At 37.6% G+C, this 16,044-nt stretch overlaps 1 protein-coding gene across 1 annotated transcript in view; it reads left to right on the top strand.

Moving 5' to 3' along the window:
- Nucleotides 1-16,044, top strand: part of NAALADL2 (N-acetylated alpha-linked acidic dipeptidase like 2) — a 1,488,397-nt gene that overhangs the window by 1,415,970 nt on the left and 56,383 nt on the right. The window contains exon 16 of the mRNA XM_022571899.2: nucleotides 12,536-12,734. Within this exon, the coding sequence (XP_022427607.2) occupies nucleotides 12,536-12,734 (199 nt within the window). The remainder of the gene's footprint in view (nucleotides 1-12,535; nucleotides 12,735-16,044) is intronic.

Genomic DNA, 16,044 nt, shown 5'->3' with positions numbered 1-16,044 from the left:
TCTGAAGTCAGGGAGCCTGATTCCTCCAGCTTGGTTTTTCTTTCTCAAGATTGCTTTGGCTATTCGGGGTCTTTTGTGTTTCCATACAAATTGTGAAATTTTGTGTTCTACTTCTGTAAAAAATACCAGTGGTAGTTTGATAGGGATTGCATTGAATTTGTAGGTTGCTTTGGGTAGTAGAGTCATTTTCACAATGTTGATTCTTCCAATCCAAGAACATGGTATATCTATCCATCTATTTGTATCATTAATTTCTTATATCAGTGTCTTATAATTTTCTTCATACAGGTTTTTGTCTCCTTAGGTAGGTTTATTCCTAGATATTTTATTCTATTTGTTGCAACGGTAAATAGGAGTGTTTTTTAATTTCACTTTCAGATTTCTCATCATTAGTATATTGGAATGCAAGAGATTTCTGTGCATTAATTTTGTTTCCTGCTACTTTACCAAATTCATTGATTAGCTCTAGGAGTTTTCTGGTAGCATCTTTAGGATTCTCTATGTATAGTATCATGTCATCTGCAAACAGTGACAGCTTTACTTCTTCTTTTCCAATTTCGAATCCTTTTATTTCTTTTTCTTCTCTGGTTGCTGTGGCTAAAACTTCCAAAACTACGTTGAATAATAGTGGTGAGAGTAGGCAACCTTGTCTTGTTCCTGACCTTAGTGGAAATGGTTTCAGTTTTTCACCATTGAGGACAATGTTGGCTGTGGGTTTGTCATATATGGCCTTTATTATGTTGAGAAAAGTTCCCTCTGTGCCTACTTTCTGGAGGGTTTTTAACATAAATGGGTATTGAATTTTGTCAAAAGCTTTCTCTGCATCTATTGAGATGATCATATGGTTTTTCTCCTTCAATTTGTTAATATGGTGTATCACATTGATTGATTTGCTTATATTGAAGAATCCTTCCATTCCTGGGATAAACCCCACTTGATCATAGTGTATGATCCTTTTAATGTGCCGTTGGATTCTGTTTGCTAGCATTTTGTTGAGGATTTTTGCATCTATGTTCATCAGTTATTTTGGCCTGTAGTTTTCTTTCTTTGTGACATCTTTGCTTTTGGTGTAAGGGTGATGGTGGCCTCGTAGAATGAGTTTGAGAGTGTTCCTCCCTCTGCTACATTTTGGAAGAGTTTGAGAAGGATAGGTGTTAGCTCTTCTCTAAATGTTTGGTAGAATTCGCCTGTGAAGCCATCTTGTCCTGGGCTTTTGTTTGTTGGAAGATTTTTAATCACAGTTTCAATTTCAGTGCTTGTGATTGGTCTGTTCATATTTTCTATTTCTTCCTGGTTCAGTCTCAGAAGGTTGTGAATTTCTAAGACTTTGTCCATTTATTCCAGGTTGTCCATTTTATTGGCATAGAGTTGCTTGTAGTAATCTCTCATGATCCTTTGTATTTCTGCAGTGACAGTTGTTACTTCTCCTTTTTCATTTCTATTGATTTGAGTCTTCTCCCTTTTTTTCTTGATAAGTCTGGCTAATGGTTTATCAATTTTGTTTATCTTCTCAAAGAACCAGCTTTTAGTTTTATTGATCCTAGCTATCATTTCCTTCATTTCTTTTTCATTTATTTCTGATCTGATCTTTATGATTTATTTCCTTCTGCTAACTTTGGGGTTTTTTGTTCTTCTTTCTCTAACTGCTTTTGGTGTAAGGTTAGGTTGTTTATTTGAGATATTTGTTTTTTAAGGTAGGATTGTATTCCTATAAACTTACCTCTTAGAACTGCTTTTGCTGCAACCCATAGGTTTTGGGTCATCGTGTATTCATTTTCTTTTTTTTCTAGGTATTTTTTGATTTCTTCTTTGATTTATTCAGTGATCTCTTGGTTATTAATTAGTGTGTGGTTTAGCCTCCATGTGTCTGTATTTCTTGCAGATTTTTTTTCCTGTAAATGATATCTAGTCTCATAGTGTTGTGGTCGGAAAATATATTTGATATGATTTCAATTTTCTTAAATATACCAAGGCTTTATTTGTGACCCAAGATATGATCTATCCTAGAGAATGTTCCATGAGCACTTGAGAAGAATGTGTATTATGTTGTTTTTGGATGGAATGTCCTATAAATATCAATTAAGTCCATCTTGTTTAATGCATCATTTAAAGCTTGTGTTTCCTTATTTATTTTCATTTTGGATGATCTGTCCATTGGTGAGAGTGGGGTGTTAAAGTCCCCTACTATTATTGTGTTACTGTCGATTTCTCCTTTTATGGCTGTTAGTATCTGCTTTATGTATTGAGGTGCTCCTATGTTGGGTGCATAAATATTTTAAATTATTATATCTTTTTCTTGGATTGATCCCTTGATCATCATGTAGTGTCCTTTGTCTCTTGTAATAGTCTTTGTGTTAAAGTCTATTTTGTCTGATATGAGAATTGCTACTCCTGCTTTCTTTTGATTTTCATTTGCATGGAATATCTTTTTGCATCCCCTCACTTTCAGTCTGTATGTGTCCCTAGGTCTGAAGTGGATCTCTCATAGACAGCATATATACAGGTCTTGTTTTTGTATCCATTCAGCCAATATATATATCTTATGGTGGGAGCATTTAATCCATTTACATTTAAGGTAATTATCAATATGTATGTTCCTATTTCCATTTTCTTGTTTTGGGTTTATTATTGTAGGTCTTTTCCTTCTCTTGTGTTTTCTGCCTAGAGAAGTTCCTTTATTATTTTTTGAAAAGCTGGTTTGGTGGTGCTGAATTCTCTTAGCTTTTGCTTGTCTGTAAAGCTTTTGATTTCTCCATCAGATCTGAATGAGCTCCTTGGCTGGGTAGGGTAATGTTGGTTGTAGGTTTTACTCCTTCATCACTTTAAATATGTGCTGCCACTCCATTCTGGCTTGCAGTTTCTGCTGAAAGATCAGCTGTTAACCTTATCAGGATTCCCTTATGTGTTATTTTTCCCTTGCTTCTTTTAATATTTGTTCTTTGTATTTAATTTTTGATAGTTTGATTAATATGTGTCTTGTCCTTGAATTTATCCTGTATGGGACTCTCTGTGCTTCCTGGACTTAACTATTTCCTTTCCCATATTAGGGACGTTTTCAACTATAATCTCTTCAAATATTTTCTCAGTCCCTTTCTTTTTCTTTTCTTCTTCTGGGATCCCTATAATTCGAATGTTGGTGCATTTAATGTTGTCCCAGTGGTCTCTGAGGCTGTCCTCAATTCTTTTAATTCTTTGTTCCTTATTCTGCTCTGCAGTAGTTATTTCCACTAGTTTATCTTCCACGTCACTTATCCGTTCTTCTGCCTCAGTTATTCTGCTATTGATCCCTTCTAGAGAATATTTAATTTCATTAATTGTATTGTTCATCACTGTGTTTTTGCTCTTTAGTTCTTCTAGGTCCTTTTTAAACGTTTCTTGTATTTTCTCCATTGTAGTTCCAAGATTTTGGATCATCTTTACTATCATTATTCTGAATTCTTTTTCAGGTAGACTGCCTATTTCCTCTCCATTTGTTAAGTCTGGTGGGTTTTTGCCTTGCTCCTTCATCTGCTGTGTGTTTCTCTGTCTTCTCATTTTGCTTATCTTACTGTGTTTGGGGTCTCCTTTTTGCAGGCTGCAGGTTCGTATTTCCCGTTGTTTTTGATGTCTGTCCCCAGTGGCTAAGGTTGGTTCAGTGGGTTGTGTAGGCTTCCTGGTGGAGGGGACTAGTGCCTGTGTTCTGGTGGATGAAGCTGGATCTTTTCTTTCTGGTGGGCAGGACTGCATCTGGTGGTGTGTTTTAAGATGTCTGTGGCCTTATTATGATTTTCGGCAGCCTCTGTGCTAATGGATAGGCTTGTGTTCCTGTCTTGCTAGTTGTCTGGAATAGGGTGTCCAGCACTGTAGCTTGCTGGTCGTTGAGTGGAGCTGGGTTTACGTTTTGAGATGGAGATCTCTGGGAGATTCTTGCCCTTTAGTATTACATGGAGCTGGGAGGTCTCTTGTGGTCCAGTGTCCTGAACTTGGCTCTTGCAACTCAGAGGCACAGCCCTGACACCTGGTTGTAGCACCAAGAGCCTGTCCTCCACACAGCTTAGAATAAAAGGGAGGAAAAAGAAAGAAGGAAAGAAGAAGATAAAATAAGATAAAATAAAGTAAAATAAAGTTATTAAAATAAAAAGTAAAAAATAATTAAGAAAAAAGTTTTTTAAAATAATTAAAAAAAGAACAGACAGAACCCTAGGGCAAATGGTAAAAGCAAAGCTATACAGACAAAATCACACACAGAAGCATACACATACACACTTAAAAAAAGAGAAAAAGGGAAAAAAATGTATATATATCATTGCTCCCAAAGTCCACCTCCTCAATATGGGATGATTCATTGTCTATTCAGGTACTCTACAGATGCAGGGTACATCAAGTTGATTGTGGAGATTTAATACGCTGCTCCTGAGGCTGCTGGGAGAGATTTCCCTTTCTCTTCTTTGTTCCCACAGCTCCCAGCATTCAGCTTTGGATTCGGACCCGCCTCTGCGTGTAGGTCACCTGAGGGTGTCTGTTCTTCACTCTAACAAAATGGGGTTAAGGAAGCAGCTGATTCGAGGTCTCTGGCTCACTCAGGCTGGGGGGAGGGAGGGGTACGGATGCGGGGTGATCATGCAGTGGTAGAGACCGGCGTGACGTTACACCAGCCTGAGGCGCACCATGTGTTCTCCCAGGGAAGTTGTCCCTGGATCACAGGACCCTGACAGTGGCGGGCTGCACAGGCTCCCAGGAGGGGAGTTGTGGATAGTGACCTGTGCTTGCACACAGGCTTCTTGGTGGCTGCAGCAGCAGCCTTAGCATCTCATGCCCGTCTCTGGGGTCCGCTCTGATAGCCGTGGCTCGCGCCCGTCTCTGGAACTCCTTTAAGCAGCGCTCTTTATCCCCTCTCCTTGCGCACCTGGAAATAAAGAGGCAAGGAGAAGTCTCTTGCCTCTTTGGCAGCTCCAGACTTTTTCCCAGACTCCCTCCCAGCTAGCTGTGGCTCACTAGCCCCCTCCAGGCTGTGTTCGCACAGCCAACCCCAGTCCTCGCCCTGGGATCCAACCTCCGAAGCCCAAGCCTCAGCTCCCATCCCCCTCCCGCTCCAGTGGGTGAGCAGACAAGCCTCTCGGGCTGGTGAGCGCTGGTCAGCACCGATCCTCTGTGTGGGAATCTCTCTGCTTTGCCCTGAGCCCCCATTGTTGTGCTCTCCTCTACAGCTCCGAAGCTTCCCCCCTCCGCCATCCGCAGTCTCCGCCCATGAACGGGCTTCGTAGTGTGTGGAAACCTTTCCTCCTTCACAGCTCCCTCCCACTGGTGCAGGTCCCATCCCTATTCTTTTGTCTCTATATTTTCTTTTATCTTTTGCCCTACCCAGGTACATAGGGACTTTCTTGCGTTTTGGTAGGTCTGAGGTCTTCTGCCAGTGTTCAGTAGGTGTTCTTTAGGAGTTGTTCCACATGTAGATGTATTTCTGATGTATTTGTGGGGACGAAGGTGATCTCCACATCTCTTCTGCCATCTTGAAGCTCCTCCCCTCATTGTCTTTTGTCTCAAGGTATTTTTAGATTTCCTCTTTGAGTTCATCATTGACCCTTTTTAAATTTTTTTTGTAGCATGTTATTTAGTCTCCATGTAATAGTTTTTTTCTTGTTTCTTTTTCTGTGGTTAATTTCTAGTTTCATGCTGTTGTGGTCAGAAAAAATGCTTGAGATAATTTCTATACTTTTAAATTTGTTGAGGCTTATTTGGTTATCTAGTATGTGGTCAGTCCTAGAAAATGTTCCATGTGTACTTGAAAAGAATGTGTATTCTGGGGTTTTCTTTGCATGTAACGTCCTGAAAATATCAATTACATCTATCTGTTCTGCTGTATCATTTAGGATCTTTGTTGCCTTCTTGATTCACTGTCTGCAACTATTACTGTATTCCTGTCAATTCCTCCCTTTATGCCTGTTACTATTTCTTTTATGTATTTGGGTGCTCCTATATTAGGTGCATATATATTGACAAGTGTAAAATCCTCTTCTTGTATTGATGCTTTTATTATTATGTAGTGTCCTTTATCTTTCTTTACGGCCTTTGTTTTAAAGTCTATTTTGTCTGATGTGAGTATTGCGACCCCCACTTTCTTGTTATTTCCGTTTGCACGAAATATCTTTTTCCACACCCTCACTTTCAATTTATGTGTCTCCTTTGCCCTAAAGTGGGTCTCTTGTAGGCATCATACAGTAGGCTCTTATTCTTTTATCCAGCCTGCCACTCTGTGTCTTTTGATTGGAACATTTAGTCCATTGACATTTAAGGTAATTATTGATAGTTATGTATCTATTGTCATTTTAAACCTTGTTTTCCCATTGATTTTATATTTCTTGTTTGTCCTTTTCTTTTTCCTTTTGTGGTTTGATGATTTTCTTTTTTATTATACTTATATTCTCTTCCTTTTGGTTTTAGCCAATCTGTTGTATGTTTTTGATTTGTGGTTGCCCTGTTTTTCAAGTATGTTATCCCCTTCCTTTATCTACTTGCCTTAGACAAGTAGTCATACTGGCTCAAACACATTCTAGGAAAAAACATCTACATATTCTTACTCTCCTCCCCCACATTTTATGATTTTGTTGTCCTCTTTTACATCTTCATGTTCCTCTTTTTTGCTTTTCATTGTTGTTATCATCACTTTCACAGAAAGTTTTTTAATTTTTTTTTTAATCTGTGTACTGGCATATTTAAGTGATTTATTTTCCAGTTGTAATTTTCTCTTTCCTATAGATTCTTACTTCTTTTGTATTTAGAGAAGACCTTTCAATATTTCCTTTAGGATAGGTTTAGTATTGCTGTATTGTTTTAGTTTTTGCTTGTCTGAGAAACTCTTTCTCTCTCCCTCTATTCAAAATGATAATCTTGCTGGATAGACTATACTAGGTTGCAGAGTTTTCCCTTTTAGGACTTTGAATATATCTTACCATTCCCTTCTGGCCTGCAACATTTCTGAGGAGAAATCAGCTGACAGCCTTATGGGGGTTCCCTTGTAATTAACTCTTTGTTTTGCTCTTGCTCCCTTTAGAATCCTCTCTTTATATTTAACTTTTGCCATTTTTAATATAATATGTCTTGGTGTAGGTCTGTTTCGGTTTATCTTGCTTGGGATTCTCTGTGCTTCCTGTACTTGGATATCTGTTTCCTTCTTTAGGTTTGGGGAGTTTTCAACCATAATTTCTTTAAATACATTTTCAATCCCCTTTTCTCTTTCTTCCCCTTCTGGAATCCCTATTTTGTTTGTTTGGCATGCTTTATATTATCCTATAGGTCTCTTATATTGCTTTCTCTTTTTTCTTTAATTTGGCTTTCTGTCTTCTGTACTGATTGGGTGATTTCCATTATTCTATCTTCCAGGTCACTTTTTTGTTCTTCTGCATTATTCATTCTGCTATTCATTGCCTTTAGCTCAGCTTTCATCTCTGCAAATGAGTTTTCTAATTTTTCTTGGTTCCTCTTTATAATTTCTAGCTCCTTTTTACAATACTCTGTACTTTTGTCTAGGCTTTCTTAATTCCTTCAGTATTTTCATTGTCTCCTTTTTGAAATTGGTGTCTATTAGACTGAAGAGTTCTGTTTCATTTGTTCTTTCAGAGGAATGCTCTTGGTCTTTTAACTGGGTGTGGTTCCTCTGTTTCTTCATTTTACTTGTATTTCTCTTACTCTGTGAGTTTAGGAGAAACAATTATCTACTGTGGTCTTGAAGGGCTATTTACATTTGGGGGCACCCCTGTGTAGCTTGTGTGGGTTTAGTATATTTGGTGCGAAGACTGTTTTTAATATGGATACATGTCGCCTTTTTCCTCAGCATGTACTGGTCATTATCCCCTTGATAGGGGTGTGCAGATGTGGTGACTGGTGCCTGGTCTTGGGGTTCTCAGTGGTGGTGGTTCAGGCATGCCCCTGGAGCACACGATGGGAGTGGAGGCAGCTTGCAACCACTCCTGGTGTCTGCAAGGTTGGCAGCAGTGGCTCATGAACATTCCTGGGATCTGAGGGGGAGGCGCAGGGGCCCACGACCACTCCTGGTGTTTGGGCAAGTGGCAGTGGCATCTCATGACAGCCCCTGAAGCCCATGCAGGCAGTGTCCTGCCCTCTGCGAGCATGTGCACAGGGGAAAAGGCTACAATCTGTGCCCAGCTCCTCCCCTCGTGCACCCCCCAAACAATGATGACTGGTCTCTAAGCAGCCCAGGCTTCCTCCGAGTACACCCCCAACCACAGTTGCACTAGATTCCAGCCCCCTTAGTCTATCTCCACACAACCAACCCCAGTCCTCTCCACAGTTCTTATCCCTGAAGCCCAAGTTCCAGCCCCCAGCCCCCACCAGCACTGGTGGACATGCATCAGGCTGGGGAGTGCAGGGTGGCAGCAATGACCAACTGTGCAGTTCTCCCTCAGCTCTGGCTACCACAAACCAACTGCTATGCTCTCCTCTGAGGCTCTAAAGCTCACCTTCTGTCCTGGCTGATCTCCCTGCCAGTGAGGAGACTTCCCCTGGTGCAGAAACCTTTCCTCTTTCACACCTTCCTCCCAAGGGCTCAAGTCCTGACCCAGTTCCTTTCTCACTTTCCTTTTTTTCTTTTTTCCTACCCAGTTACATGGAGATTTTCTTGATCTTTCAGCAGTCTGAGGTCTTCTGTCAGCATCCTGTAGATATTCTGTTAGAATTGTTCCACATGTAGATGTATTTTTGATGTATTTGTGGGAGGTGAGCTTCACATCCTACTACTATTCCATCATCTTGTTCGTTCCCTAGTTCTTTTACCCTTTATATTACCCCTTTCCATGTTCTTCAGAGGTCTGAGATGCCAGCGCACAGAAAGAAAAACTGCCTCCAGATTCACAGGCACTGCAAAATAAAATTGGAAGTCTTCATTAAAGTGTATATGGGGAGAAGTGTGATACAGTTGTGGGGGGCCATTATTTGGGGGAAGTGATAAGAAATAATGTCTCTGAGAATAAAATCATTAGTAAAGCCATTACAGTATTTTTTGTGTGCCTTTAGCAAATGAGTTGGTACTAATTTGTGTTTAGTTTACGTGCTCTGATAATGGTAGCTTGTGTTTATATAGTGATTTAAATGCTTAGAAAGTAAAATGACCATTTTCCCCTAGGAAGCTACAGAACATCAGTATTATGTACCCTGTTCAAGTCCACATTGATAATGACTAAGTAAACCAGGCTCTTATGGTTTTGGATAACAAGTCCTTGGTCTTTAGACTCCATGTACTATGTATAACTTCAAGATAATTGTATTTACCCTCTTTGAGAGAAATCTCTATCTCCCAGTTGATGTTCTTTGGTCAAATGGACTTATTATTCATTAAAACTGAACTGTTAAGAGCCTCAATTAGTTCTCTGTTTTCTGACATTCACTGTGCCTTAAATAATGTTTTACATATTCTTAGTTTGGGGGGAGTATTATTGGTAGGACATATTTTAATTCAGTTTAGTTTAATATAACCTATCATTACCCTAAAATACCTTCTTTTAAATTTTTTTTTCCTTTTGACTGCAGCTAGTATTGATATTTAGCAAGAAAGTAAAGGAAATAACATTTGTTGATGCTCATAATGAACTAAACATCTCCCTGAGTGATTTTTTAGGTGTAATTTAATATAATAATGTATCCCAAATAAGACATTATCTTATAATTCAACATATACTCGATAAGATATCTAGTAAATGGCTACCGTTTATCAGGTATTGTGCTAGGATACGGAGATAAAAAGAGAGAGAAAACATATTTTCTGATCTTATGGGGTTCTTTTCAGTCAAGGAAAGGAGAGATAAGGCTAAAAATATTGCAGATGCTATGATGCTATGATCACAGTAATTATGATCACATAATTCACACATTCACTCAGTAAATGATTTGCCAGGCATAGTTTTATGTGCTGGGGAAATGGTGGTGAATGAAACGAACAAAAATCTCTTCCCTCACAGAGCTGACATTCTAGTAGTTATCCTAAGGATCACAAAGGGACAATCATTTCGGTCATGGAAATGGCTATTAGGAATCTTTGGAACATCAGTTATATATCAAAATGATTGTGTGAACATTAGAAGTAAAGCTACTTTTCAATCTGTAACCTCATATCCTTGAAGTAATGCATAGGGTATGCTGTGGTGGCAGGTTTCCATTATCAGGATCCTTTCTGGAACCAGCCAGTTCCTAAAGCTGTCAATTTTGTCCACCCACACCATCATGAAAGATAAATTCATTTAAAGCTAAATAAGGTAAATGGTACAATTTGTCTCACTTGATTTAGTGGTAATGTCTTCAATTCTGTAGTGTATGTTAGACCTGAAGAGATCTTTTCTGAAGAGATTTTTCTTTTTTAAATGGAAGACTCTTAAGGATGTCGAACTTGCTTTTTCCGTTGTTCAGTCTTTCAATTCTAGTGTCATCCAAATGTGCCTTATCCATCTTATTCTTTCCTTGTGCAAAAAGATATTTTCTGTAAGTTTTCCATATATTAAATTTGGTTAACCATAATAAGATAAACCATATTTTCATAAAATGTCATTATTATTATCATTTAAGAGGCTAGATTTTCTCAATGAGCAGAAATACAGCTTCTTGCACCCTCAAGTTTTGTTGTGAAATCAAACAAGATTACTAATGAAAACATCAAAATACCAAAACCCTGTGAACTCCTACATTGATTTTATGCATTTTGTTAATTTCAGTGAACAGAGCACTACAAAGAAGGCTCTCTCTTTGCAGCCCTCATAAAAACCATTTATTTCTTTACATAGTTTTCATTTTTTATTGTATTTTTTTCTAAAAATATGTTATTGAATCTACGTTGTTTATTCAGTAAACAGTAAACAATTATTGAGTGTCAGAACTATGCTGGGATATAATGAAACTGACATATAAAATCATCCCCATCAAATGAAGGTGATAGAAAATAAAGATCCCTATATGAAAGGTTAGTAATTCTATGACAGACATATTTTATAACACAGTTATAATTCTAAACTAGTTTTCATTTTCTTAGCACATAACCTCTCTACAGTGCTTCTTAAACTTTAAGATGTAAGGAATAATCTGCGTAGTATGTTGAAATTGTGATTCCTGGACCCTAGAGAAATTCAGCATGTCTGGGAATCTGCATTTTCACAAAGACCAGGTGTTTTGGGAGTTGGTGACCCTTACCCTTAGACTTCATTTAAAGAAAGAGTTCCTTTGTGACGTTTCCCTTTTGCTGAAACTTTCCTAAGTGAAGGTCCCATAAGGCCTCTTTTCAATCTTCCACCTGTTTATCTTAATGCCATGCTCTCAGGATTTCCAGCTGAGATTTACCAGGTCCATGTGCATCTCATTACCTTGACTTGAAGTAATCCTCCTTAGTGTAGTGCTGACCTTGTTGGAGTCAGTTGTACCTAGTCTGAGAATGACACCACTGACTGTCGCCTCATCCAAAGACTGCATCTAATGGTGCAGCTATCTGGAAGAAGATGATGATGGAAGGCCCCCTCATGATATGATAAAAGAATGCTTTTTAAACAAGGTATTAAGTTTAAACACCAGCTAGGAACTGCCTAGCTGTAGGGGAGCACTTTACAAATAGTAATCATTTAACTCTCATTAACAAATTTATAAAGCAGGTGCTATTATTATGTTCATTTCACAGATAAGGACACTAAGGCTCAGTAACTTTCCCAACATCACACAGCTACTAAGTGGTAGAGCAGGGATTTGAACTCAAGTCATCTTGCTCCAGGATCTGGTGGCTGTAATTAATATAAAATGCAGCCTTTCCCTTAGTCAAAGGAACATCCTGTGATCCTTTTGCTACCACCATTCATATCAGAATGACTTACAGTAAGTTACATAAACAGAAGGAAAAAATAAAACAACAAACAAAAATCATCTCAAAAGGAAAACAAAACAATACGAACATTATATAGGATAGTTTTTAGTGTATTTTCAAATCAAAGGTATATTTCAACTTCAAATTACAGGAATACTCTACAAAGTAGAAAGAGCCCAGTAGACACATAACAATATAGGGTAACATATCTCATGTTCTCAGAAGGGAAGATAACAATTCATTTTACAATTTTTTTTTTCTTGAAATACAGGATACTCCATTAAGAGCATGAATTTTTGAGTCAGAAAGATAAGGCTTCTAATTCTTACCTGTCATTTACTTGCTTGATGATCTGTGGCAGTTTGCTTACCTTAATTAATCCTCAGCTTCTCTGAAATGGACATGCCAATACAGGGTTGGGTGAATATTAAATAAGATAATTATGTGAAGGGCTTGACAGTGCCGGGAACATTGCAGTCTCTCAACAATCAGTTCCTATTTACTGGTATTATTATTAGCAGTAATTAGTAGTAGTAGTAAATAAATTTAATACTTTTAGTAGAATATATTTAGCCAGAATATTTTTGGTGGAAGGATTGTAAAAGTAGTATTGATGGTGAATCTTCCTTTTGACATCATGACTATAAAATGTTTACTTTGAGCCCTTGAGATTCTCTCTTCTGAGATTGGCCCATTTATCTTTACCAGGTGATCAACCCAACACGCCTCAACTGCTAGCTCTGGCCTCACGCCTGCGGGAGAGCGCTGAACTCTTTCAATCAGATGAGATGCGTCCTGCTAATGACCCCAAGGAAAGAGCTCCCATCCGTGTGCGGATGCTGAATGAGATTCTCCAAGACATGGAGAAGAGCTTCCTGGTGCAGCGGGCACCTCCAGGGTTTTACAGGTAGGATGTGTGCTCAAAATTTGTATTTTTATGCCCCTCAATGAAATATTTGTGTTTAATGTTCAGAATGTGTACCTTCTGTGAACATAATGCTATTTTTTTAATGTGAAGAAATTATTATATCTACAATTTTTTTAACAAATTTATTTATTTATTTATTTATTTTTGGTGGCATTGGGTCTTCATCGCTGCACACAGGCTTTCCCTAGTTGCGGCAAGCAGGGGCTACTCTTCATTGTGGTGTGCGGGCTTCTCCTTGCTTTGGCCTCTCTTGTTGCAGAGCATGGGCTCTAGGCGTGCTGGCTTCAGTAGTTGTGGCATGTGGGCTCAGTAGTTGTAGCTTGTGGGCTCTAGAGCACAGGCTCAGTAGCTGTGGTGCACAGGCTTAGTTGCTCCACGGCATGTGGGATCTTCCCAGACCAGGTCTCGAACCTGTGTCCCCTGCATTGGCAGGTGAATTCTTAACCACTGTGTTACCAGGGAAGTCCTATATCTACAATTTGAGGAGCATTCTCCTCCCCCAAAGCAAAGTTCAACTGCATAAATAGAGAATAAAGAAAACTTTATTTTTCTTTATACCTGTAAATATTGATATTATCTGTAGATATAATTTATATCTATATGATAATGGTTTAGCAGTATCATATACAAAATGACTAAGATTTTTTTTTACAATTAAAGTCAATATGAATCAAATGTGTTATAGCTACTGAAAAACCAAATGGATTTATAGGTTGTACTGCGAGAAATACGCTTTCTTGAATGAATCAGGAGATGTCTATATTATTCTGTCCTAGTAAGTCCACTTCTAGAGCATTGGATTTAATTCTAGAAACTACATTTTAAGAGGGAGTTAAGTATGTTTAATATTCAGGGGAGAGTGGAATTTACAGGAATTTACAGGAATTTACAGGAATCTTGAAACAACCAGGGGATTAGACATATTTGGTTAGATAGAGTGATTTCTGAAAACATTTAAACAATTTTAACAGATATTTTAATAAAACAATTTTCACATAGAACAGGGATTCAATTTAGGCTCTTAGAGGATGATACAAATATGTACTTGTTTTTGAGGTTCCAGAAATAGTAGAAATTAAACAAAGAGGGAAAATGGAGTTTAAAAGATAACATGTTTTAAATGTTTTTGTTTTTTTTAATAAGTAACATTTATTGACCACTAAATATGTCTCAGGCACTATGTTAAAGACTCTCCACGCATTAATTAATTTAATCCTGGCAAAAGAGCCAATGGATTAGGTACTCTTAGTGTCCCCATCTTATAGATGGAGAAACTGGTTTCAGAAAGGCTAAATGACTGGCCAAAATAATAAAGCAGACTTCAGAGAATGTCCTGTCTCTCACTTTACTAAAAATGTTTTTTCTGTTTCTTTTTTAAAAATTTTTATTTTATGTTGGAGTACAGTTGATTAACAATGTTGTGTTAGTTTCAGGTGTACAGCAAAGTGATTCAGTTATACATATACATGTATCTGTGCTTTTTCAAGTTCTTTACCAATTTAGGTTATTACAGAGTATTGAGCAGCATTCCCTGTGCTATACATTATGTCCTTGTTGGTTATCTATTTTAAATGTAGCAGTGTGTACATGTCAATCCAAAACAACCATCTGTTCCTCCCCCTGACCCTTCACCCAAGCAACCATAAGTTTGTTCTCTAAGTCTGTTTGTTTTGTAAATAAGTACATTTGTATCATTTTTTTAGATTCTGCATATAAGTGATATCATATGATATTTGTCTTTCTCTGTCATATTTCACTTAGTATGATAATCTCCAGGTCCATCCATGTTGCTCCAAATGTCATTATTTCATTCTCTTTAATGGATGAGTAATATTCCATTGTATATACGTACCACATCTTCTTTATCCATTCCTCTGTTGATGGACATTTAAGTTGCTTCCATGTCTTGGCTATTGTAAACAGTGATGCAATGAACATGGGGTGCATGTATCCTTTCAAACCATAGTTTTCTTCAGATATATACTCAGCAGTTGGATTGTTGGATCGTATGCTGGTTCTGTTTATAGTTTCTTAAGGAACCTCCATACTGTTCTCTATAGTGGCTGTACCAAATTACATTTCCACCAACAGCGTAGGAGGGTTCCCTTTTCTCCACACCCACTCCAGCATTTATTTTATGTAGACTTTTTGATGATGGCCATTCTGACTGATTTGAGGTGATATATCATTGTTATTTTGATTTGCATTTCTCAAGTAATTAGTGACGTTGAGCATCTTTTCACATGCCTCTTGCCCACCTGAATGTCTTCTTTGGAGAAATGTCTATTTGGGTGTTCTGCCCTTTTTACTGGCTTTGTTTTTTTGATATTGAGCTTCATGAGCTGTTTGTAAATTTTGGAGATTAATCCCTTATCAGTTGCATGGTCTGCAAATATTTTCTCCCTTTCTGTGGGTTGTCTTTTGTTTTATTTACAGTTTCCCTTGCTGTGCAAAAACTTTTGAGTTTAAATAGGTCCCATTTGTTTATTTTTGGTTTTGTTTCCATTATTCTGGAAGACAGATAGAAAAAATATACTTCTGTGATTTATGTCAGACAGTGTTCTATGTTTTCCGGTAAGAGTTTTATAGTATATGGTCTTATATTTAGGTCTTTAAACCATTTTGAATTTATTTTTGTGTATGGTGTTATAGAATGTTCTAATTTCATTCTTTTTTTTTTTTTTTTACATTTAGCTGTCCAGTTCTCCAACCACCATTATTAAAGAAATTGTTGTTTCTCCATTGTATAGTCTTGCCTCATTTGTCATAGATTGATTGACCATAGATCCTGGGTTTATTTCTGGAATTTCAATCCTATTCCATTAATCTATATTTCTGTTTTGGTGCCAGTCCCATACTATTTTGATGACTGTAGCTTTGTAGTATAGTCTGAAGACAGGGAGCAAGACAGTCCAAGAACATAGTATATCTTTCCATCTGTTTGTGTCATCTTTTATTTCTTTCATTAGTGTTTTATAGTTTTTGGAGTATAGGTATTTTGCCTCTTCAGGTAGGTTTATTCCTAGGTATTTAATTCTTTTGGATTTGATGGTAAAGAGGATTGTTTCTTTAATTTCTCCTTCTGTTCTTTTGTTCTTAGTGTATAGGAATGCAAGAGATTTCTGTGTATTTATTTTGCCTCCAGCAACTTTATCAAATTCATTGATGAGTTCTAGCAGTTTTCTGGTAGCATCTTTAGAATTGTCTCTGTATAATATTATGTCAACTGCAAAAGGTGACAGTTTTACTTCTTCTTTTCCAGTTTGGATACCCTTTATTTCCTTCTCTT

The sequence above is a fragment of the Delphinapterus leucas genome, chromosome 4 (assembly GCF_059928025.1).
Source record: "Delphinapterus leucas isolate spDelLeu-1000000601 "Yukka" chromosome 4, BTC_Dleu_Yukka2, whole genome shotgun sequence".
In the NCBI taxonomy this organism is placed as follows: domain Eukaryota; kingdom Metazoa; phylum Chordata; class Mammalia; order Artiodactyla; family Monodontidae; genus Delphinapterus; species Delphinapterus leucas.
Note: the sequence above shows the minus strand (reverse complement) of the source record. Positions and strands in the feature narration are given on the sequence as shown.